The sequence below is a fragment of the Typopeltis vanoorti genome, chromosome 12 (assembly GCF_054136105.1).
Source record: "Typopeltis vanoorti isolate ZY-2024b chromosome 12, IOZ_Tvanoo_1.0, whole genome shotgun sequence".
NCBI lineage: Eukaryota > Metazoa > Arthropoda > Arachnida > Uropygi > Thelyphonidae > Typopeltis > Typopeltis vanoorti.
The window spans coordinates 42,685,327-42,709,711 of NC_143560.1; the positions used below are offsets into that span (position 1 = coordinate 42,685,327).

The window sequence follows — 24,385 nt, forward strand, 5'->3', positions numbered from 1 at the left end:
CAGAACTGCTCAGTAATGTACAAGAGATGTAAAGAATGTAAACATTCCTTTACATTTCTCGTATATTGTATTGTAGCGAATTCTTTCACTGATGTTGCACCAGTATTCTTAAATTACTATAGGTCAGGACTTCTTAAACTTTTTCCACTCGCGACCTCGCGTATATATATAAAATAGGTATACAAATTCAAACATTTACTGATAAATCATAAAGAAATTTATTTTAAAACTATTCTTTGGTATACATATAATTTTACCATTTATTTTACAGACGAAAGCAAATTCACATACTAATGAGATGGTTGTGCTTGTTTATTTTTACATAAAGAAGTAAATCTTGTCTGGTATTTGACACTGCAGAACGCAGAGCATCGTCAACGTTTTTCAGAGTTTGCAGAGAACGCCGCTTCGCAAAATACTTAGTACAAAATGGCAGAATTATGCTTAGGGTCATTTCAGAAATTGCTGGAAATTCTGCCCTAATCCCAAGCCGAAATTCATTTAACGATTTTTTAGGAAACTCGAGTTTTAAACCCGTGTCGCTTGATAACTCGGCAAATTCTTCTGGAACTTTTAATGGCAGATGACTGACGTTTTTGATTTCAATTAAGTATGGTTTATGAACCCAACTTAGTTTTTTAGAATCATAATTTGAAGAGAAATATTTCGGAAACTGTCTCCAAGCGCTTCAGATGATCAATTATAACTATTACAATTAAATCTTTGTGAAGGTTATTTTTAATTAAAATCATCTATAAACATTTCTAAAGAACTATTTTCCACCTTTTTAATCAAATACGAGGGTGGTCTGAAAAGGTCTCGGCCTAACAACGAAAAAACGAATTTATAATTTCGAAAATATTTTTATTTTTCAACATGATCTCCCTTAAGACATACATTTATTCCAGCGCCATTATCCCGTCCCTGTGGTGGTTCTCAGTAAGATCTGCAAAATACCCCTCTACAGCCAATCATAGGCTGACCATATTTCTTTGAGATAAAAACGGACATTGGGATGGCATAAACGGGACGGTTAAGTAATGTTATGTATTCATGAAAATGTAAGATGATAAAAAAAAATTATTACATAAAAATATTGACTTACCATTATTCTACAGTGACAGAATAATGGTAAAAATAATGCCATACAAAAATTGAGGTAGATGTAGAGGGGGACTGTATTTCAGGTAAGGAAATAAACTATAATTTTGTTTATAAACTATAATATTATTGGAAAAAGTTGGATGTCGTTTTCGTATGAATGAATCTAAACTGACTGCAATGCTTTTTGTTTTTATTGAAATCCTCTATTACTTTGGCCAATATGTTTGGTGATAAAATATTGCTAATTACTGTTTCTGATTTGGCACATGCAGAAAAAATTTTGGTACATAAATTTTATTTATCAATGTCGACAAGCAGTCATTTAATCGGAAACTTTGTCCCTAATACCCAGTTAGGGTATCCCTAATACCCAGTATAAGCAACAAGAGTTTCACATGCTGCAATTTTATCGTTTACACTATCACCATAAACGAGCTGATGTTTTTAACTGAAACCAGAGTCTTTTCAGCATCCTTATGTTTCTAGCTACGTAGATGTTGGTTGATGTCGCTTCTGCCTCCATGAGCTACGGAAAAATGGTCAATACAATGTCGGCATACCACTTTTGTTCCATCGCTACACAGCTTGTCCAGTTTAATAAATTGGAATTCTTTCTGGAGATCGTCATTAAAACCACACTTCACCTCTTTGACATTGCAAGGATAGACTTAAAGCTTTAAAAAAATATATGAAATTTAAACCACCCGAATTGAGTAACAAAGCCACTGGTTAGTATACAGGCAAAACAAAAACTAACGCAACAGCAGGACAGAGGCTGCGTCTGAGACGAGCAAGGGTTGCCAACATGTATTTCTTATTTTCTCTGAATAAATCACTGCAGATATCGATATTTGTTATCGAACAATGCGACTCCATGGTTATACAAATTACTGGTATCCATGATATTGATATACGATTATAGGTTATGAATAATAATTTATGATTGACCAATATTAAAAAATAGAAATACAATTTTATTAATACAGACCAGTATTTTACAATAAAAACATTTATTCAAACCTACCAGTTTCGTCAGCAAACTGTCTAGCTTTTTCAAGGCATTACGGAGATATGAAAGTTAGTAAATGCAAATTAAAAGGAACATAAAAAACGTTGTAAACCAAACTAGTATCTATGGTTACACGTTTCGCGTGACAGAGATGACTTATTGTTCTTATTCATTATCACGCATGCGTGTTTGTAATATTTGACTTGTAATATTTGACCAATATTAAGTTTTTAGTAAAAACGACATTTCTCTTAAAACGACGGGACGGCCGGAAAAAAAAAAAAAAAAAAAAAAAAAAAACCGTACGTACGTATAGTCAGCCTAGCCAATCACCTCTTGATTCGAAGAAAAAGGCTGATCAGCGAGCACTGTCGGTGCCAGGTTATTTTGCGCCCTAGGTAAAGTTTACAAGTGCGCCCTTATTTCATAAACTAAAATGTTTCTAATTGACATTAAACAAAATAAAATTGTCTTTCAGGTTAAATTAATAGAGCCTTTTTTATTTTATTTTTTAATTAATTTGAAAATTCTCTGTTATAACTCATTTACAAAAAAAAAAAAAAAGTTATAAAATACTGTAATTTAATATTTTAAAATGTTAACGTTTTAAAATATTTATCTTAACTGAATTTTAAATAGTAAGTTCAAATCATTTAGGTAAGGAACTAAAAAGAACCAAGAGTTAAATAGTAAAATAGTGTGAGGGATAAGGAAAAAGAATCGATACCTAAATCATACATATCACTATTTAATTTTGATATTTTAATAAAATATGAATAAAACATAGCTTGAAGTTTTGCACCCCCTTCATAGCTTGCACCCTAGGCGGTTGCCTAGTTTGCCTAAATGGTAGCGTCGGTCCTGTCAGTGAGGAAGTTTTAGTTTTGGGAAGAGATAGAAGTCAGTAGCAGAAATCTGAGGAATAGGGCATATGTTCCGACAATTCATAGTGCAGATCCCTTAATTTTTCCCATTGCCAAAACACCTTTGTAGGCAGGTGCATTGTCCTGATGAAAGATGATTTTTTTCTTCTGCAAACCGGGTCTTTTCTCACGAATTTTTTCGTCTAGTCTGGTTAAAAGATCGAAATAATAATCTCCGATTATTGTTTTATCCTTTTCAAGATAATAATTTAATAAACAAAATGCCTTTCGCGTTCAAAACACCGATGCCATGACCTTTCCTGCTGATAGATCCGACTTTGTCTTCTTTGGCGCTGAACAACCGGCTTCTGTCCACTGTTTTGACTGCTGTTTGGATTCTGGTGTGCAACGGTGTAATCCAAGTCTCATCATAGTAATAAATTGACACACAAAATCAGTTTTATTCTTGTTAAAAATGCTCCAAGCACTGTTCAGAGAATTTCACACGATTGCGTTTTTGATCTGCTGTGAGCAAGCGCGGCACCCATCTTGCGCAAAACTTTTTCATTTGCATTTCTTCATGCAAAATATATCCTAAACGGTCTTTTGAAATGCCTATAGTCTCAGCAATTTCACGCACTTTGACTCGCAGTGTATCCAATATCATATCGTGCACTTGATCAATGATTTCTGGTGTCTCTCACGTGGATCATCTTCAAGGCTGGTACGGCCATATTTAAACTCGGAAGCCCATTTCGTAATTGTCGAAAACGAAGGAAAAGAGTGCCCATAAACTTTTATGAAACTTCGAATGAATTTTTTTGGTGTTAACTCTTCTTTTACAAAGAATTTTATAACCACACAATACTCAATTTTATCCATTTCAAGGGATACAGAAACACTTTTGCTTCAGACAGCTGTATAAAACAAACTACTTGATAGAATGACTTGCAGTTTCATATGGATGCTTATGACAGATGTACCAACTTAAAAAAAAGTCGTGCCGATAATGCTGGCATCTATGGTCGAAGCCGAGAACGTCTCAAACCACTCTCGTATGTTACATTTTTTCCTTGAAGCGAGATCTTTAAATCATTGAGTTTTAAATATCCGACAAATAACAGTTTTGAAAGCTATAAGTCATTATGAAATAAAAAAATTAACAAAATCGGATTTCGGATCAGTCAAAAATATAACTTCATCTTTCAATTTCAATAATCTGTTTAAACTTCGCCCTTTTGAGTCATCTTATCTCTTCATGTAGTAATGAGCTTTTGCAATCAGAGTCCATGTCTTTGCAAAGGTTTGAAAATAAACGTCTGTTAAGGGCATAGCTTTTAATGAAGTTAATGATTTCTATAGTATCGCGAAGCACAATATCTAACTCTGGTGATACTTTTTTTGGCTAAGAGTGCCTCCCAATAGATCATGCAGTGAGTAAAAGTGACATGTTCATTGCCGCCAGCTTTAACTTTTGCTACAAATCCAACATTCTCGCTCAGGCACCGTCTGTACAGACTGCAACGCAATTTTTCCATTGTAAATTTTCATTTGTGAAAAATTCATCGACTGTAATATTTATATTTATACACACACACACACACACATATATATATGCCAGCCTGGTTGGCTGAGCGGTTAGCGTATCCGCTCTCCCGCCTAAAGACTGCTGGTTCGAATCCCGTCGTGGACATGGATGTTTGTGATTGTCTGTGGAAATAGTTGTAGTGGTGGCGAGAAGTTAATTGGAATTGGTGGATTGTTGGTGGAGACAGCGTTCTAGAGTAGGTGTCCTCCTTCGATGAGTCTTTGGATTCCCTGGAGGTGTTAGATAATAATATATATCTTCCCTCCTTGTGTGCCCTTCCTTGGTCATTACTAATTTCAGAATTTTTTTTTGGAAATAGTAACATTATATATATATAAAGGAATTTTATGAATTTCCTCTTATACTTTTTTCCCATGAACTATTTCTGACATTTTAATAGCAGCAGGTAACACGAGATCTATCGCATAGGGCTTTTGTTTTTGCAATTAAATAAGTTTCGTAAGATGCAAGTAAATACTTTTCGATGATGACTGGCCGAGTGGTTAACGTATCAGCTTTCCAGCCAAAAGGCTGCGGGTTCGAATCCCGCGGTGGGCATGGATGTTTGTGATTGTCTGTGGAAAAACTAGTAGTGGTGGATGGCATTAGTTATAGTTGGTGGATTGAGTGGGGGAGAGAGCTGTAGATCAGGTTCCCTCCCTAGATGAGTCTGTGGACTTCCTGGAGGTGTCAAATAATAATAATGGCAACAAATTTCTCAAAACATTGTTTTTCTTGATTTGAAGATTTTAAAAATAATACAAAATATTGTTTTGGTTTATTACAGTACGCTGCATGATCGATATTAAGATGTTTTAATTTGGCTGATTTCATGCTCTCCACAGCCAAAACTTCATTACAAATAAGCAAAGAGGTTTTTCCATACCATCATGATTATTAGAATTAAATCCATATTGTAAAAACGATTCGACATATTTTCTTGTTCTTGTCAATTTAGGTGTGCTAGAACCAGGTAGCGAAGACTGCTGCATTATCAGTATTTTTACCTCTTCTGGCTAAATTTACCTACTTATCCATAACCGAAAAAAAAAAAAAAATTTTTTTTTCGGTAGGAAATTGCCTTTATTTTCCGTAATTAAACTATTATATTTCTATAAGAGCAGAAAGCTTTGTATGTACAGTAAAAACACTGCATATCATAATACAAGTCTCGAATCTGAGCCGTTTTCCTGGCAGCGTTCGTTGCGTAGCGTGACGGCATGAGAAGTGCAAAGTGTGCATGTTGTGTGTTCAGAACCAAGATTGCAGTGAAGTCGCGCGATGCAACAGTCGAGCGCTACCGGAAACACCCGGATTCGTTACTCGTTTATTTGTTTTTGAATATATTTTTGGTCCTTGCGCGTTTAAAAACCTTTTAAATGCGCAAGGACCTTTTAAACTGTGGGTCGCGACCACAGTTTAAGTTTTGCTGTGAGTGCAATGCAAGAAATAAGCTTCTACCCGTCGTTTTGGTCAAATTATTCATTTTTGGAGCATATTTTAAAGTTATGTTCTTAACACTCGGAAGGTCGTAATTTTGTAGCGTAGGACGAGGTATATATGAGATACATTCATTACTAGTATGTATGTGCTAAAATGCAAAAAAAAAAAAAAAAAATAATAATAATAATAAAGAACAAACACTGCAAATATAATACTTGATGGTACAAATTAAGTGAATATTGAATCCAACATTATTTCATAGCTGAGTATAGAAACTACAAGAGTTTTGTGTCGAAAATATATATAGAAACTAAACGTTTCGACGGAAACAAGCATAAGTAGTGCAACTCGATGTCTTTCTTTATATTTTCCATAAATGTAAAGCACATCTCCTAGAGGATATGTATGATAAATATTGAATCCAACATTATTTCAAGAGTTTCGTGCGGAAAATATAGAAACTAAAAGTTTCGGCGGACACAAGCATAAGTAGTGTAACTACTTATGCTTGTGTCCGCCGAAGTTGCAAAGGTGGAACAAGCTACAGATGTCTTTCCTTAGTATTTTCCATAAATGTAAAGCATATCTCTTAGAGGGTATGTATGATAAATATTGAATCCAACATTATTTCAAGAGTTTCGTGCGGAAAATATAGAAAATAAAAGTTTCGTCGGACACAAGCATAAGTAGTGCAACTTTGGGCAACTCGTTGCAAAGGTGGAACAAGCTACAGACGACTTTCCTTAGTATTTTCTATAAATGTAAAGCACATCTCCTAGAGTAGGGATGCAGAGACCACGGCCCGCCTCGCCGTGTATTATTTTATTTTAATGAAATAAAATATAAAATAATACACGGTATTATGTACCGTGTATTATTTTTACTTTGCACATGTACCATTTTCAAAAATGTACCGTATATTATTTTTACTTTGCACATGTACCATTTTCAAAAATGGTATATGGGCAAAGTAAAGTAGCTGTGACGTCACGATTGCCTGTCTCCTTACGATAATCGGTTAGTAATAATGTTAACAAATTTTATAATTCGTCTATTTGTCATGTGAGTATTTTGTTTTCGTAGGTGCGGTTGCTACAATTAATTATCACCCCCCTAAGAAACGGTAAAAAATAAATTCTACAATGGATAAAGCAGGACCAAGTAGGAAACGCAAACTACAAAATGAAAAACGGCAGTTTCAGGATAGGTGGACCGAAAAATATGGTTTTGTGCAGTCGTTTAATAATATTGTGTGCTTGATTTGCAAAAGTGCTGTAGCCATACCAAAAGAATACAATATAAGAAGACACTATGAAAGTCTGCATTCTACATTTTCAAATCAACCCGAAGAACTACGTAAACAAAAGATTTCATTTTTGAAGCGAGAATTGACAGGTCAGCAAGTGATGTTTACAAAACCTATTCAAAATTCGGAAATCGCAAAAGAAATAAGTTTTGAAATATCTTGCCTTATATACAAAAAGGTGCCGACCATTTACAGACGGAGATTTCGTTAAAGTTTGCCTTGAGATAGCTGCTAAAAAAATTTGTCCTGAATTAGCCAAAAATGTTGAGAAAATTCAGTTCAACAGGATGACAGTGCAAAGAAGAATTACTGCAATGTCGGAAAATGTAAAGGACTAATTAACATCCTATTCAAAGAAATTTGCCTATTTTTCATTAGCTATTGATGAATCAACTGATATTATTTCCACAGCCCAGTTAATATTTGCACGTGGAATAACGCAAGAGTTTGAGGTGAGGAGCTGATTGGAATGAGTTCATTATCAGATCAAACAAAAGGTAATGACATGATTACTGGGCTTTTGGAAGTGTTCCAAAATTGATTTAGATCTGACAAAATTATCAGGTATCACGATTGACGGAGCTCCTTCCATGATAGGAGCTAATTCTGGATTGGTAACATTATTGAAACAGCATTTGGGACGGTACGACGATGAGTTGATACAATTCCATTGTATAATCCACCAGGAGAGCTTGTGCCCTAAGAAACTTGGATTTGAAATGTCATGAAAGTTGTGGTTGCAACGATTAATTTTATAAAATCCCGTGGCCTTAATCACCGACAATTTAAAGTTTCTTGAAGACATTGAAAGTGAATATGGTGACTTAATTTTTTATACAGAAGTGAGGTGGCTAAGTCGTGGATACAAACATTGGAGCGGTTCCTAAATTTAATTGATGAAATGGAAATCATGGCTGAAAAAAAACAAAAACGTCCCTGACATAAAAAAATCCGGATTGGTTATGTGACTTAGCCTTTCTGGTTGACATTACTAATAATTTAAATGCCGATTTCAGCGCAAAGATCAATTGGTTACCCAACTTTACGGCCACATTTTATCTTTTCAGTGCAAGTTAAATCTATTTCAAATCCAACTGAGGTCAGGGAATTACATCCATTTTCCTAATTATAAGAAAGTTTCTGAAAAGTTCAATGTCAACTTCAAAACTGTGTATGTTGAAAAGATTGATAATTTGATATCAGCCTTCAAGGATCGGTTTTCTGATTTTAAAGAAGTGAAACCATTGCTAGATTTATTTAACAATCCTTTTGCCATTTTGCCCGAAAATGCACCCGAATCAGCACAGCTTGAACTCATCGACATTCAAAACGATGAGAGCTTGCGAAATAAATTTAACGAAGGCAATTTATTAAACTTCTATCGTTGTGTCGATAAAAACAATTATAAATGGTTGCTAGATAATGCATTAAAATGTGCAAACCTCTTTGACTCAACATATATTTGTGAACAAACTTTTTCAGTCATGAATATTAACAAATCGAAAAATAGGAACCGCTTGACTGATGAAAATTTAGAATCAATTTTGCAGTTGGCTACTCAAAACTCGAACCAAATATCAAAACAATGCAATGTCACGCATCAAATTAAATTCACTTACTTTTTACCTTTTTTGTAACAATTATGATAGGTATTAATAAAATAAACAATATATGGTAGATAACTTTCAAGTTTTTTTTTGGCGGCCCTCCCATAAATAACAGTGAAACTATGTGGCCCTCGGCCTTAACAAGTTTGTGCATCCCTGTCCTAGAGGATATGTATGATAAAAATTTCAGTAATACATGATTTATTTATTTTCAGTTACAATCTAGAAATTATTGAAACAAAGAAATATAAAGAATAAAAATTTTTGTTACAAAATAAGCAAGTATCTGTCAGATCTGCCGCGACCTCCGCAGGTCAAATATCACAAACCTTTGCATAACACGTGTTAAACCAAACTCACAGCAACAAAAGTGCGAAATAGCACTCATAATATACTCACGCGCAGCTACTCATAACATTCAACCTATACAATAGATAGGTTAAAGAATATTCATGTTAACAATTAGCATGTATCTGTCAGATCAGATTCGACCTCCCGAGTTAAAATCAAAGCCGTTCTCTACGAATTTTTATATTTCTGCTTTGCAAGTGTGCCATTGTCCTTTCACTCTGTCCAACTAGTTATTTTACCTAGTCAAAAAAAAAAAATCTTTGAGCAAGAATATTTACATAAGCCACAAGATTATTGAAAGAACAGAGATAAACATCATGGTGATAAAATATTTCGTAAGCACTAAGCAAAATATGGAGGAAAAACGTATCACAAAAGGAACATTAGAGGGGTATATAGAAGATAAAGATATGCTGAATGCTATGAATTATTTCGAAAAGTTATCGAATGAGGTGTCAAGTAATAGAAAATATCCTGAAGCAGAAACATTAGAAACCTGAAGTGTGGAAGGCAGCTACAATAAACGGCATTAGACCTTAAATATATACAGAATATTAAAATTTTGCAGCTTGTTAGGTCAATCCCAGATGATTAGAAGAGAATTTTAATCATACTAATTTATTAAAAGGAAAACAGAACCAACTGAGAATTATGGAGATTTATTTAAATTATGAGTTATTTTGGATTGGAATTTCTGCCAAAGCAACAAAGGCTGTGGCAAGCACATTATGTCTATAAATTGCATGTGTTCTGGCCAAATCAGCAACTATGCCATCTCCTAGACTGAATTGTAATCCAGGTATATATATATCGGGCATTGTCGATTTTAACTGAGCAATGGAGCTGTTTTTGGAAAAGCACATACTTAAACCAAATATGTAATTTAGACAAGATTTTCACCTTACATTGTAGTAGAGAAATCATGATAATAGAATATGGATATATATATATATATATATATATATTAAGCTTTGTTTAGGCAGACGATAAAGTATCAAAAACATTGTGTAAATGTATAAGTTGCAAATTAGCAGGTAAATTTGAATTATGTACTAGAGGTGTTTCCCAAACTGTGGGCCGTGAAATAATGAAAACAAATTTAAAATCTTTTAAGATTAAGTAGATTTTTTTTTATCTTAAAAGAAACATTTAATTTTTATTATTTTTTATATTTTAATGGAAAAAATCACACATTGGTGTCAGTTCACAAATTTTGTTTCCTGCGTATTGCAGGCTTAATGAATATTAGTAAATATATGCTTATTCATATAAGTTTCATTTCAAAGCAGAAATCTAATTATTGTAGTTTCAAATATTTCACCAGATACTGGTGTAGCAGTATTGAAACACATCCATCACATTAAATTGTTATTAATCTTCTATCTTTTTAATTCTTTCTTTATTACTAATCGTTTTACGTGCTTGTACTGCAAATGTACAATAAATCTATCTATCTATATAAAAATATAAGATAATGTGCCATGTCAAACGTGCATGTAAGATGCTTAAAATGTAATATTTGCATTTGATTTTTGCAATATTCACTGTGTGTTTTGTACTGAATATAAATATAAATACAAAAAATATTATAATAATAATGTCTATATTATGATTTTTTTTTTCAAGGGGACCCTGACATTCATAAGTTTGGGAAGCACTGTACAAGAATACCATGTTGTTTAATCTTTAATACAGAGTTCCTGGAATTGATTATATTTCACCCATAATGGGCAATAGGTATAGAACCTTTCATGGGCAGAAAAAGATACATTTGTATTTCACTTTGAGTTTTTTTTTTTTTTTGTCTTAACCGTATAGAATGAACAGATAACAGTGAAAAGTATTACACAATTGTGTAATCATATTTTGGACTTCTTTTAGATTAATCAGTGAACCAGCTACTTAGCTACTTCCATTCATAAACTTACAAATCAATTGAGTGGCATAAATTGAAATTTCGAGATAGTTAAGATGACTGGCCATGCATTTCTCAATTGATGTAGGAAGAGCTGAGGTCAGAATAATTATTGTTACATACAAGGTAAACTAAGACTTTACAAGAAATAGGTGAAAATAAAATCTAAAGAAATCAACACAATGCCGAAATAAAATTTAAAGTGGAATTATTAAAAAAAGAAAGCATAAAAACGTTATACTACAATAGATTAAAACAAAAGTTCCAAGTTAATTAAGCAGTGAACAAGTAGAAGATTTTTTAAAAATAAATCTAACTGAAATAGCAACAGAAGTATTAGGGATTAAAAAAAAAAAAAATCAAGATGGGCTTCATGGTTTAATGAAGAAATAAAAATATTAACAAAAGAAAAGCAAAAAGTCAAAAAATCTGCAAATGAAAACAAGATGATTGGAACGAATATAAAAAAATATGTTAAAAGAAATTTTGGGAATCATATACAAAAGAACTTGAATATGATTTCTATGGTATACAGAAACAAATGTGGAAATTTATTAATACACGAAAGGAAGAAGCAGAATATATCCCAATATTAAAAGTAGAAATAGAGGAATTAGAAAATTATTTTAAAAAACCTCTATAACCAAACAAGTAGAACTAGGTAAACAAACAAACCAAGAAGAAATAAATACAACAGAAACAAAAATTGAAATAAATTGAAAATGCAATTAAAAAAATTGAAAATAGGAAATCACCAAGTTTAGATAATATCAATAATGAATTATTAAAAAATGGTAAAGAAATTATAGAAAGAAATTCAGAGTTTAAATATACTATACAACTAAATAATATATACAAAAAAAGATTCCAGTAGAATGGGAAAAAAGTATAATACCAATATAATCCTAAGTAATAAAGTGACAAAGGAAATTATTCTACTAGATGAACAACAAAGTTGCAGAGAAGATAGATCATGTAGATGCAATATTCATAATCAGACAATTGTTAGAGAAAACAATAGACTACAACAAGAAATTATTTATATATACTTTATAGATCTGGAAAAAGCATTTGACAGAATATTAATTCACGATGTAATAGAAATATTGCAGAGAAGAAATGTATCAGAAAACATAATACAAATAATTAAATATATAATAATAGTACAAGGGAAAATAAGTAGAGATACAAATTAGTAATGGCATTAGACAAAGAGACTAAGCCCTACAATATTCAATATAATAATGGATGAAATAATACAAAAAGTTAATAAAATACAAAATATAGGAGTGAAAATAAATAGAATAATAAGAAGCATGTTATGCAGATGATGTACTATTAATTGCAGAAAATGAAACTCAGTTACAAATATTACTACATACATTTAATAAAGCAGCAAAATTATATAATATGAAGATATCAAAAACTAAAACAAAATATACGAGAATATCACAAGAACCACAATGATGCAAATTAGAATTAGAAGTACCATTATCGAACAAATAAAACTATTTAGGTATACGATTGAACTGGGAAGGAAGGAAGGCCATGTCTATAAGTCAGAGGACAAGTTGCAAAAGCTGCAAGATCAGGATGCTTGAATGAAACAATATGGAAAAATAAACATATTAGAGTAGAGACAAAAACCAGAATTTATAAATTGTAATCAGGCCTATTACGACATATATAATGCAGAAACAAGACCAGACACTAGAAAAACAAGACAAATATTAAACACTGATAAAATGAATATATAATGAAAAGTAGTAAATAAAACTAGACTAGATAAAAATAAAAAATACAGATATATATAAGAAAACAACGTGAAATACAAGCAATAAACAATTAGGTATCAACTTGAAGAATAAAATGGATTGAACATGTGGAGAGAAGTGAAGATAGAATTATAAAACAAGTCTGGAATATATAGTTGGAAACCGAAGAAGAGAACAGGAAGACCTAGAAAAAGATACCATTAAAGAAGATGAAGTCTCGGTTACAACAGATATTACATCTAATGCAAGAAGAAGACATCCAAGGTCTCATTGTGGAATTGTACTGCTATACACAACTCATCTCCATACCCAGCACTAACCACATCCGACAATGCCACTGCCTAACAACAACATTTTTGGTTGCAACTGTCTATATGTGGGACAAAAACCAGACTTTCAAAGCAAGAAAAAAAAAAAAAAAAAAACTTGTTACCCTTATAGGAGTGGTTGACTTTCAATTGAAATATATAATGATTCCTCGCAATCATAACAAAAATCAACAAGGTCTTTTGGGAACAATGGGATATCACATTGTTCTTCCAACCCCATTAAAGAGATACTGTTGGTAAATATTACTCTTCTTGCAAGCCTGCATATATATATATATATATATATATATATATAGAAAGTATTTTACCTTGGGTATAATAAATGTTGAAAATACCAAGCTATTTTAAACCTAGTTTTACTCCATTTCCCAAGTAAGAAAACAGACAAACAAGTCAAGTTTGCACTTGCAAACTTGACTTGTTTGTCTGTTTTCTTACTTGGGAAATGGAGTAAACTTTGCACCTTGCACTTTGCACCTGCAAGTCTAGCTGATCCTGCACGTAGTGCAAGACCAAGGCAACTCATGGTAAAAGTAGATTAAGCTCTGATCACTAATCTTAATATTTACCCTTAATGCAAAGCACATCTCCTGGAGGAGATGTATGATGCTTTGTATTAAAGGCAAGGGGCCACTACCCAGACCGGTTTCGACCTTTATTGAGGTCTCATCAGTGGGAGCCAGGCTAGAAATACCAAGATTTTAGTAATACAGGGCTTAAGTATTTTACCAGAACAAGTTACCATAAGGTGTTTTAACCTTATTAAATAAAAATCTCAGGAGGAGATATAAATGTATTTATTTAATAAGGTTAAAACACCTTATGGTAACTTGTTCTGGTAAAATACTTATAAGCTCTGTATTACTAAAATCTTGGTATTTCTAGCCTGGCTCCCACTCATGCGACCTCAATAAAGGTCGAAACCGGTCTGGGTAGTGGTCCCTTGCCTTTGATACAAAGCATCATACATCTCCTCCAGGAGATGTGCTTTGCATTAAGGGTAAATATTAAGATTAGTGATCAGAGCTTATTCTACTTTTACCATGAGTTGCCTTGGTCTTGCACTATGTGCAGGATCAGCTAGACTTGCAGGTGCAAACTTGACTTGTTTGTCTGTTTTCTTACTTGGGAAATGGAGTAAAACTAGGTTTAAAATAGCTTGGTATTTTCAATATATATATATATATATATAATCCAGAAATACTATCAGAACTAGTAACAGTTTTGGTACCCAATATGAATATAAACTGGATCTCTTTTCTGATGATTAACAAAAAATCCGAGGAAGAAATAGGTGAGATTTTCAATACAAGAATTCAATTAAAAGTTAAGTTGACCAATCAATGGACCATGAAGTGTAACTGCCATTTAGACCTACCAAACTTGACATGTTGCTGTCACCAAGTGACAGCAACATGAAAGAAATGGCAATTCTAAGTTGGACATTCTCCAAAACAGATACAGCATTTAAGTTATACATTGATAATGGGCAACTATTTCAAGCTTTAATGTAGCAGAAAAGGAAATTGTACAAAGAAACCACCATGACAAACTTAATTAGCCCTGCCCTGGCATACTTTTCTAAAGGAATATGACAAGGCTTAAAATGACAGCAAATAAAGATTTCCCTACCTATAAGAATTATTTTAGTGCAAAACCTCTGATTCACATTGAAAATAATCCAACTTAGTTCTCTTATGACAGACATGTAGAAGGGAATGGCTGCATTCACAGAATACTTGGAATGAGTGGCAAGAGATCTAAAGTGCTGCCAATTCTCTGGTTAACATGTGAACAATTTCTGAGATTGCTGATGATAATGCCTCAGCATTTCTATCTGCTCGGTCAGTGTAATTAGTAAAAAGTCAGCTTGGAATACAGTTGATATATATATGTAATTAATTAAAAATAAAAACACCTTGTAGCAACTTGTATAGGTAAAGTTGATAAAGCTCTGTATTACTAAAACCTTGGTATTTAGGGTCTAGCTACTCACTGAGGAGACCTCAAAAAAAGGTTGAAACCGGTCTGGGTAGTGACCCCACCCATAATGTATTGCAGTATACATCTTCTAGTGAGATGTGCTTTATATTATGGGAAAAAATACTAAGAATAGTGATCAGAGCTTTACCCATCTTTACAATGAGTTGCCCTGGTGTTGTACCATCTTTAGACTTGAACTATGTTTCAGGCGCAAACTTAACTGTTTGCTTACTTGGGATTAGGAGTTAAATAACCAAGCTTAAAAAATTACTTGAATAACCCTAATATATATATATATATATATATATATATATAACAACTTCTATGGACCACAGAAATTATTGCAGTGGTTCATTTAGCATTGCTAAATGAACCACTAATGGGCTTTAAAGATAGGATTTTGGTAGGTTGTTATAAATGAAAACATTAAATTCTCAAAGATGGCTTTGCTATGACTATGAAACTGATATGAAGAAATTCAAGTGACAGCAACATGAAAGAAATGGCAATTCTAAGTTGGACATTCTCCAAAACAGAATATCTAGAAAAAAAGTATAAATTTAATGTTAAAATTTTAACTGTTAATGCAAGATGAACAGTAATTTAATAAAGTGAAATGAGTGCTGAAGTTGGAACTAAGACCACACATTTTTGTAAAGTAGTTTTGTCTTTTTTTGCTTATATTAGTAGAAGATGAAATTGTCAACGGACATAATATGTATGTATTTATTTTTGCCTAGTTCTACATGTGAAGAATTTTAGTTACTGTATGCAAATTAGCCTTAACATTTTCTCCATTACTACTACTACTTGTCTTCCAGGGAGTAATAGAATTCTGCTATATTGTGGAAGAATTTGACATATCTGCCAGCAGATATGTCAAATCACTGTACAGGCCTTTGTTACACATACTGTATTCCTCTGACTACATACTTCACAAATTCTGATACCAGAGATTAATATAAGAAATTATCAGCTGAATTCACTTTCCCCACCTCTCCATTCAAATTTATTTACTAGTCTACATAGAACATGCATTATATTCATATTTATTACTTTTGGTGTGTACTCTGCACCCAAGACTATCCGGCATAGTTTTGGGCGCAGAACTAAAATGGTATATAGATGTGACTTCATGAAGGTCACATCAATATACCATAAGATGTTTAACGTGCAATTTTAGTCATGCTGAAATAACATGAGGTATAATTTGGTTGATATTCTATTCATCATGGCCAGTTACTTAGTCAAAAATGCTTTGATTAAATGTTGATAGTTAGCAAATAAACAGCATGATTATCTTACTGTATTAATTTTAAAAGTAAAAATACCTTTGATAATTATACAGAGAGAGAGGAATAATAGTAGTGTCTTCCAATTATGAAAGAAATGGCAACTAAGTTTTAGCACTTTTATTAATCAGAAAAGATGATAAATTCATATTCTAAGTTTAAAAAATTCTTGAGAATGTGCAAGCTTGAAGATAATTTGATGATACATCTTTTGAAAATTCCACTAAAATTGTGATTAGCTAATAAAAGAATACTAACAATGAATATTTTGTACTTTAAATATTTAATCTGCACAAACTTTACAAGTTGTTTCAGAAAAGATATACAATTCAACAAAATGTATTAATTTTATAATACAATGGTTTTTTTTTTCTTTTTTTTTTGAGATATATCATAACATGAGAATGGAATATGCCCAAGCTCCCAGACAGTATTTTAAAATATGCAGGTTGGTAAACACCATGCTTTAATGCTACGATAAAGAGCCAAGAGGCTATTTTTTTCCGGCAGCGTAAATTAAGCTAAGGGGATATCCGGCTTTAAAATAATGAGGGATTTATTATCCCCTTAACTCAAAATGCTTTAATTTTTACTGCCATGATTTTTTTTTAAATCAATAAAAATTTACAGTAGTATTTCTTTTAATTTACCAGTTCTTCATTGGTTTATCAATGTGCATTAACAAAAACATTCCTTAAACCATTTTACCCTTATTATCGACTGCATTTTTATAGCCAAAAAAGATTGTATTCCTATGAAAGCAAAGTTCACTGTATCTAAGATATTCAAACTCTTCTATAGCTACAACACAGTGATTTACAATATCTGTAGCTTCAAAATATGTACAATGGCAGCATTTGGAACTATTTAACATATATAACTAAGGCACTTGCTGCCATTTTCCACATAGAATTATCTTATCTCCAAGTTTCTTTCATTTCACTACTTCACAGTTCAGATGGACCAGTTCAAAATATACAAAATAAAGAGTTCTCTTTACTGTGTTTGCACATGGATTTTTCTTAAATTCAGTTTTAACCTTCTGAGTAAGGTTCATTGTAACACCTAGTTTTAATACCCCCCCCCCCTTGAAAGAAGTATGAAGCATTTAATACAATGATTGCTTCATGTTGATACCATCCCTGGAGAATGCTGAAGAAATGTTGTAGATGACTGTGCTTGTGCTGATACTTTGTTGGTAGAAGTACCATCCTTCCCCCCAGGTTTTGGTTGTTGCAGCCGTAGCCAAGTTTCACCAAGGGCTTTTGCAAAATGATCATCAACTACAAAAAATAAAATAAAGCTATATTTAGCATTATGAAGCAAAATTTCAAATAAAAAGCAATTGCAATGCCTAAAATATTCTTTTATTTCAATATACAAGAAGGAAATTTACATTACAGTAGATGTATTGAAGAAACAATGCAATTTCTTAACTATTTTGAAAAATAACTTTTTTTTTTTTTTATAAAATACAGAATTTCCTTGGTTGCCAATTCTATGTGGACTTGACTTGCTTATCAAAACACGAGATATATACATATACACACACACACACACACACACACACACACACACACACACACACACACACACACACACACACACACACACACACACACACACACACACATACAAAGGATCAGTAATTAAGAAGATTAATCAATTTGCTAATAATAAGATGCTGATTATGCATAGAAAAACTTCTGTGTGTTCTTCCAGCAGAATTTTTTGATTATTATCAAAAAATTCTGATCCTAGATTTGTACTATTTACAAACTTAAGTGGGATTTACATAAAAGAAAAATGAAAAAAAAATTTTGGGGGTATTATTTCTGGAAAAATTCCCATGTTACTCCTCTAAGAAAATATCTTCATGGCTATTTAGTCTATTTTTGTTTAAAAAACTTTAATTTTTCTTATTGCTAGACCATAAAATGTATTATCCTTGGCAAGAAACTACATTCATTACATTTTGAAATAAGCAAATAAAAGCTTGTGCATGAAGTTGCTCAATATATAACAACATATGCCTTTTAAAGTATTATATGTGTATAATGTCAAGTAAGATAAAGTCATTAACCATACTGATTTTCAACTAAGAGTGGGAGTTATACCAGTGAAGATACTGAGAGCTTAAATCATAGTCAAATATTTTCTTATGTACAAGTAGAATATGGTGTACCATCTTATCCTTACTATACATTTCTGATGTAATAAATTATATAACTAAATTAACATGCTTTTGTTATTCTTGTATCACTGCATGTGAAATCTACTTTGGTTACCAAATGTAAAAACAAACTTTTTAATAATATTACTACCACACAAATGTATCAAAGAAAATTGCACAGATGAATTCTACACAAGAATATGAATTGTTAGATCCTGAATGGAGAACTTTACAAGCAAATTCTTTATTCAGGATTTAACACACTAAATATTACTAATTAAGGAGATACCTGCACATCAGCATATAATTATGAAATTTTTCCTTGTGTCATGTGATAATATGTATTCTATATGTGCTATATACTGAAGTTTATTTCTTTATAACTGAATTCAGAAGCAGAGAATCTTGTGTTAGAATAGTGAGAATTGTGTAAGAGAATTGTTAAATTATTTGTAAATCCCATTAAGCTGTCATTACATTACGAAATTTCCAAACAGATAATAAGTAGTAATCCAAAATAATCGTATGTAATCTGTATGAGTCGAGCATAGTGCAGCTGTACTTACGCGGAAAGTGATGTCAGAATGACTACCTGGAGTACGGTAACCTAACAGATTAGGGAGAGTGTGGGATCACCCAAGGAGGATGAACTGCGAGGTTCGTGCGGTAAAAAAACACATCGAATAAAGAGCACACAAAAGGGTGAATAAAAGGACGATGCGAGCCACATTACAAGGCTTTTTCTTCTTTGGTCCCTGGATTCCAGCTTTGGGAAATTTGTCGGGTGATTTGTGAGGTGGGTCGATTACAACGATGGTGGATGGCAGGGCCTGTTCCTGAGAATGCTTGAAGATTTCCAAGCGAAGCTGATCGTGATATGACGGCCTATGCAGAATCGAGCCTTCGCTAAAAGTCCCATCGTGGAGAACGGAGGAAGTTTCCTGTGGAGCGGTAGAAAACACGCCAAAGTCCGGAATGATTCGAGGACAGTGTAGTGCATCACCAGCTGACAGATATACAGGAAGGTAACCCAAAATTACATGCAAAAGCGTCAAGACAGTCAGAAAGGATCGGGTAATGTAAAGAATTTCATTCTATGTTAAGATCGCTTTGAAGAAAGGGAATTTTGTGTGTATTGTAAGCTAAGGACATTTTACTAGAGTGCTTTTAATAGAATTTGGTTGAATTAGTTAAACTCCATAGAACAAAGAAAAATTGATGATAGGCAGTATTTTGATTGGGAATGACTAGGCTTGACTAATGAGATTTAGAATTAAGATAGCTATTGATAGAGTATTTATGAAATTGTTTAATGTGCATTCAATGAATGATTTGTAAAAAGAAATTATAACCTAGTAGTACTATGCTTACACTCGATCTTATCTTTTCGTAGTTGAAAGATTTAGCTTACTTAATTTCATTGATGTAATTTAGTATGAACCATAACTTAGTGCGAGTTTTGTTCTATTGAATAATTGAATTTTCTTAACTGTAAATGTTTTGTGCTTTTCCAATAAATATGCTTCGTACCTTATACCTGAGTTTATGACTGATTACAAATTCAAACCACCACTTATGAAATAGAACCTTTTGGCAGGAAGGAATTTAGATATTATTGCTTAAGTGAGATTCAGGTCACAACTGCTAACTGATTCTACATGGCGCTAGCGTAAGATTAAATGTTTTGTGTGTATCCCTTTTGAATTTAGAATTATTTCCCTGAACAAGAGTCTCTTCTGTTATAGGATATTGGCTGGCACAGCATAATATAAATTTTGCCAATATTCGAAAAGAAAATAGTACTGAATTAATATTTAAGAGGCACAACAGTAGATTTGATAGCGGGTTAATTAGAGATAGAATAAAGTAAAATATACAAAAGCAATGACCTAACAGAATATATGCAATGTATGAAACACTTCTAGTGAATCCATGAAAGTTAACAAAAAGTCCACTTAAACATACATTACCAACTGTGACAAGTACAGACCACAATGCATAATTGAATAGCAATTTTTTAAAATTAAAATATGCAATTGTCCTTTATATATGGTTATCACCACGTGTTGGCAATACTGAATATCTTCTATATGTATGCACATAGTAATTCATTTAAGCAATGATATATTAATAAATTTACTGCTTTAAAAAACATACTTTGTTACTGAAGCAAAAAATACAATAAAGCCATCAAAAAGATTAGTACAATTGATGTCTTCAAGTGACTTAATGACATGCAATAAGTATACATTAACATAGTAATTTCACCATAAAACTTGTACAAAAGCAAACAGCTAATGGCCCTTCAGGAAACAAAACGTTTTTGTTTAGTAGTTTTGCATTTTCTGCTCTGCCATTTTATGAATTTATTTCATGTGCAAACTGCAAGGAATTTACCTGGATACTGAACAAATGAGGATGGGCTGGCAATTTTGGGATTTAGCTGACCATATTGTATTCTTATTCACTTAAACCAAAATAAAAAATGATGGTACAACATGACAGAATTTCATGCCAGCTTTCATGAGGCATCAACAAGGCCACTGTTGTTTTCGCCAGTGAACCAGTGTGAACAGTGAAAAGTCAGCTACTGGAACAAATCTTGAAACATACCAACTCAACATCAGAGTTCAAGATCAGTACTAACAACATAAGAAGCCTGAATGGCAAAGAAATGGAGCTAGCTAAGAAATTGGATAAGTACCAGATCAACATAATAGGGGTGAATGAAACAAAAAATACAAAATGTTATATTCATGCAATGACAATCAGGGAAAAGAAGGTGTAGCTATAGTATTGAAACAAAATACGAGGCTGCTAATCTTCTTGAATGGCAAGCAATAAAGTCGAGTGCTGTGGGAAAATATTAGAACGAGGAACTGGACAATGAGACTTATTTGTGCCTATGGTCCCACAGAAGGTAGAAGTGAAGGAATTTTTTGAAGCATTAGAGAAAGCAACTGACACAATGAAAAAAGGAAAGGCTGGTCCTTGTTGGAGATCTAAATAGCAAAGCTAATAAAAATGGCAAATACCTGTTAGATTTCTGCTCAGGACATGGACTGGTTATCAGTAACACAATGTTCCAACATAAAAATGTGCACAAATTCACATGGAGAGAAGAATAAGGCAAGGAATAAGAAAGTCTCATTGACTATGTTATGGTTATAGTGATGTTTTCTCACTGGTGCAGGACACTAGTGTGCACAGAGGATTTGAAATTGGAAGTCTTGAGCAGGATAAAATTGAATTTCATATTGAAAAGAAGAACATGTAAGAAAGTTTTAAAGCGAATAAAAGTTGAGTAGCTCTCAGATATGAACTGTAGACTAAAATACACAAACATTATTCAAGAAAAAATGAAAGAGTTTGAGAATAGGGACCAAACCTTGGAGATTCAGTAGCAAATCCTGAAGAAAACTGACTGATTCAGCCAGAGAGGTATGTGGTGAGGTTATCTGCAAGGATAGAAAAATCAGAGCTCTGTGGTGGACACAGGAAGTTAAAGAGGCAGTGAAGGAAAAGAAGAAATCATATCAAAAGTTCTTGGCAAATAAGTCAGCTTGTGGTCTTAGAAAATATAGAGACAAATGTAAGAATGCTAAACACTGTAAAACTAGCTAAATAAAAGTGATGGGAAGACTTGGGTAAGGACATAGAAAATAAATATGAAGGTGGCAAAATATTTTTGAGACTGTTGAAAAGCTCAGAAATGGAGGAAAGATGCTGTAAAAGGAATTAGAGATGATAAAGATGACACGAAAACTTGTGAAAAAAGATATCCTCGATATATGGAGTAATTACTTCGAAAAACTGCTAAACGACACAATCAGTGATTGCACAGTAGTAAAAACACTCAACAGGCATGTAATCAGTAATACATATCCATACTTGAAGTAGAAAATGGGCATCAAAAGCTTGAAATGTGGAAAGGCAGTTGGAATAGATGATATTTGACCAGAAATGCTCAAATATGGAGGTATAAAAGTCTTGTAGTGGCTTCACAGCATAGTTCAGAAGGCCTGGACTGAGGGACGAATTCCAGATGATTGGAGTAGAGCTCTCATAGTACCCTGTATAAAAATATCATTCTTTTAATTTATTTTATCCTGTAAAATTTATTGTAAGAAACTGCATACATGCAAGTTTAACGTACCCTATATGAACTGTGATATATTTTTTTTATTAGTATTTCTGAAAGAGAAAGTAATTTTAAGAAATTCTTATAATGAGATTTGATTGGCTGTTATCAAGAAAACGGAATTAGTTTTAGATAGCGTGTGCATGGAGCACAAGCTGTGGTATTCGAAGGGAGAAGGAGTTGATATGAGCTGAACTGGCTAGAACCGGATTTTGGCAGGAAGAATGAACGTATTTAATTGGAAAACGAAAGTAAACAGGGGAGAAGCATTCAGGACAGCACGGAGTCAAGTAACGGGTGGCAGAAAGGGGATTTGGAAATGCCGTAAATCGATTAATAAAGGACCGGGAAATTAATAGGCACTTCGGAATATTTCTACAGAATTCAAAAATTACGACGGATTCCAATTGTTTTGAGGAAGAATAGTGCAAAGCTGAATTTAATGCATAGAAGAAAATAAGGAATAAGTAGATTACCTAAAACGAGTGCATCAAGACTTGTGAAACTCTATGTATAATATTTCAATTATTATAGTGAAGATTTCTTTTCAATAGTGTTACTTCAAAGTAATAGTTAACTACAGTTTTTAAATGTCTAGAGTAAATCCAGTGTGTAAAAGATGTAACCCAGTAAGAGCAGTCCTTTTTTGTATTTCAGTGTGAAGAAATAAGAGTTAGCTCTGCCTGATATATCTTAACATTAACTGTGGCGTTCTACTAAAAATAGCCAAAGTATGGAGCTTTCAAGTGTTTCCCCCTTGAAATGATAACTGCCTCATAATTAAATTAAGTGTTTGTTGACTAAGAGAGAATTAGAAATTTCTACCTTAAGAATAATTACTGTAAAATCCTGGAACATTAAACTGTGTGAACCATTTTCAATTATTCGGAAAAATATAGAATTGACAGCTGAATGTTTAATGCCTAATGTATTATGTTTGTTATGAGTATTTGAACTAAGTTGGTGTATAAAAGAATTGAATTATCTCATTGTGTAGAGACAAGTTGTGATAATAGTATTTAAGCGTTGAAGAATAAGATCTGTAAATTTAATTTTAATCTTTAAACCAAATTGAGTGGCTACTAGTGTTTTAGAGATATTTTGAATATTGTTCAATTAGATTATCTTGCTTAGAAAATTATGCTTAAATGTACATGTTCTATAACCTTGTATTAAACGGAAGCCTTAAATGATAATATTAGCCTTGGCCTGTATAAAGTGAGATTGCAAAAGTTAGTTGATGATCGATTCCTCTGTATTATATAGACTAATCTGAATATAGGGTGGCGCAGTATAACATAAATTTCCTTATATTTTGATCAGTATCAATCAACATCTAACAAAAATAAAAATGGAATTTAAAGAAATAAGGATAAGTCCATCAAACTAACATAAATGGATCAATTAGCAAGATGGACGACACAACAATACGGACATTGTACCCTGGATTATGGGAAATAGTGCAGAAATTTTTAATTGCATTTCCATCTTCTTATTTGGCTGAGC

General features: G+C 32.6%; 1 protein-coding gene across 3 annotated transcripts in view; it reads right to left on the minus strand.

Moving 5' to 3' along the window:
- Positions 1-16,670: 16,670 nt before the first annotated feature.
- The window catches only part of LOC150100735 (transcription cofactor vestigial-like protein 4), a 135,088-nt gene continuing 127,373 nt past the window's right edge, over positions 16,671-24,385 (minus strand). For all 3 annotated transcript variants that reach the window (XM_090401509.1, XM_090401510.1, XM_090401508.1), the window contains one exon: positions 16,671-17,848. In XM_090401509.1, coding sequence (XP_090257635.1) covers positions 17,691-17,848 — 158 coding nt within the window. In that variant the 3' untranslated portion in view covers positions 16,671-17,690. The remainder of the gene's footprint in view (positions 17,849-24,385) is intronic.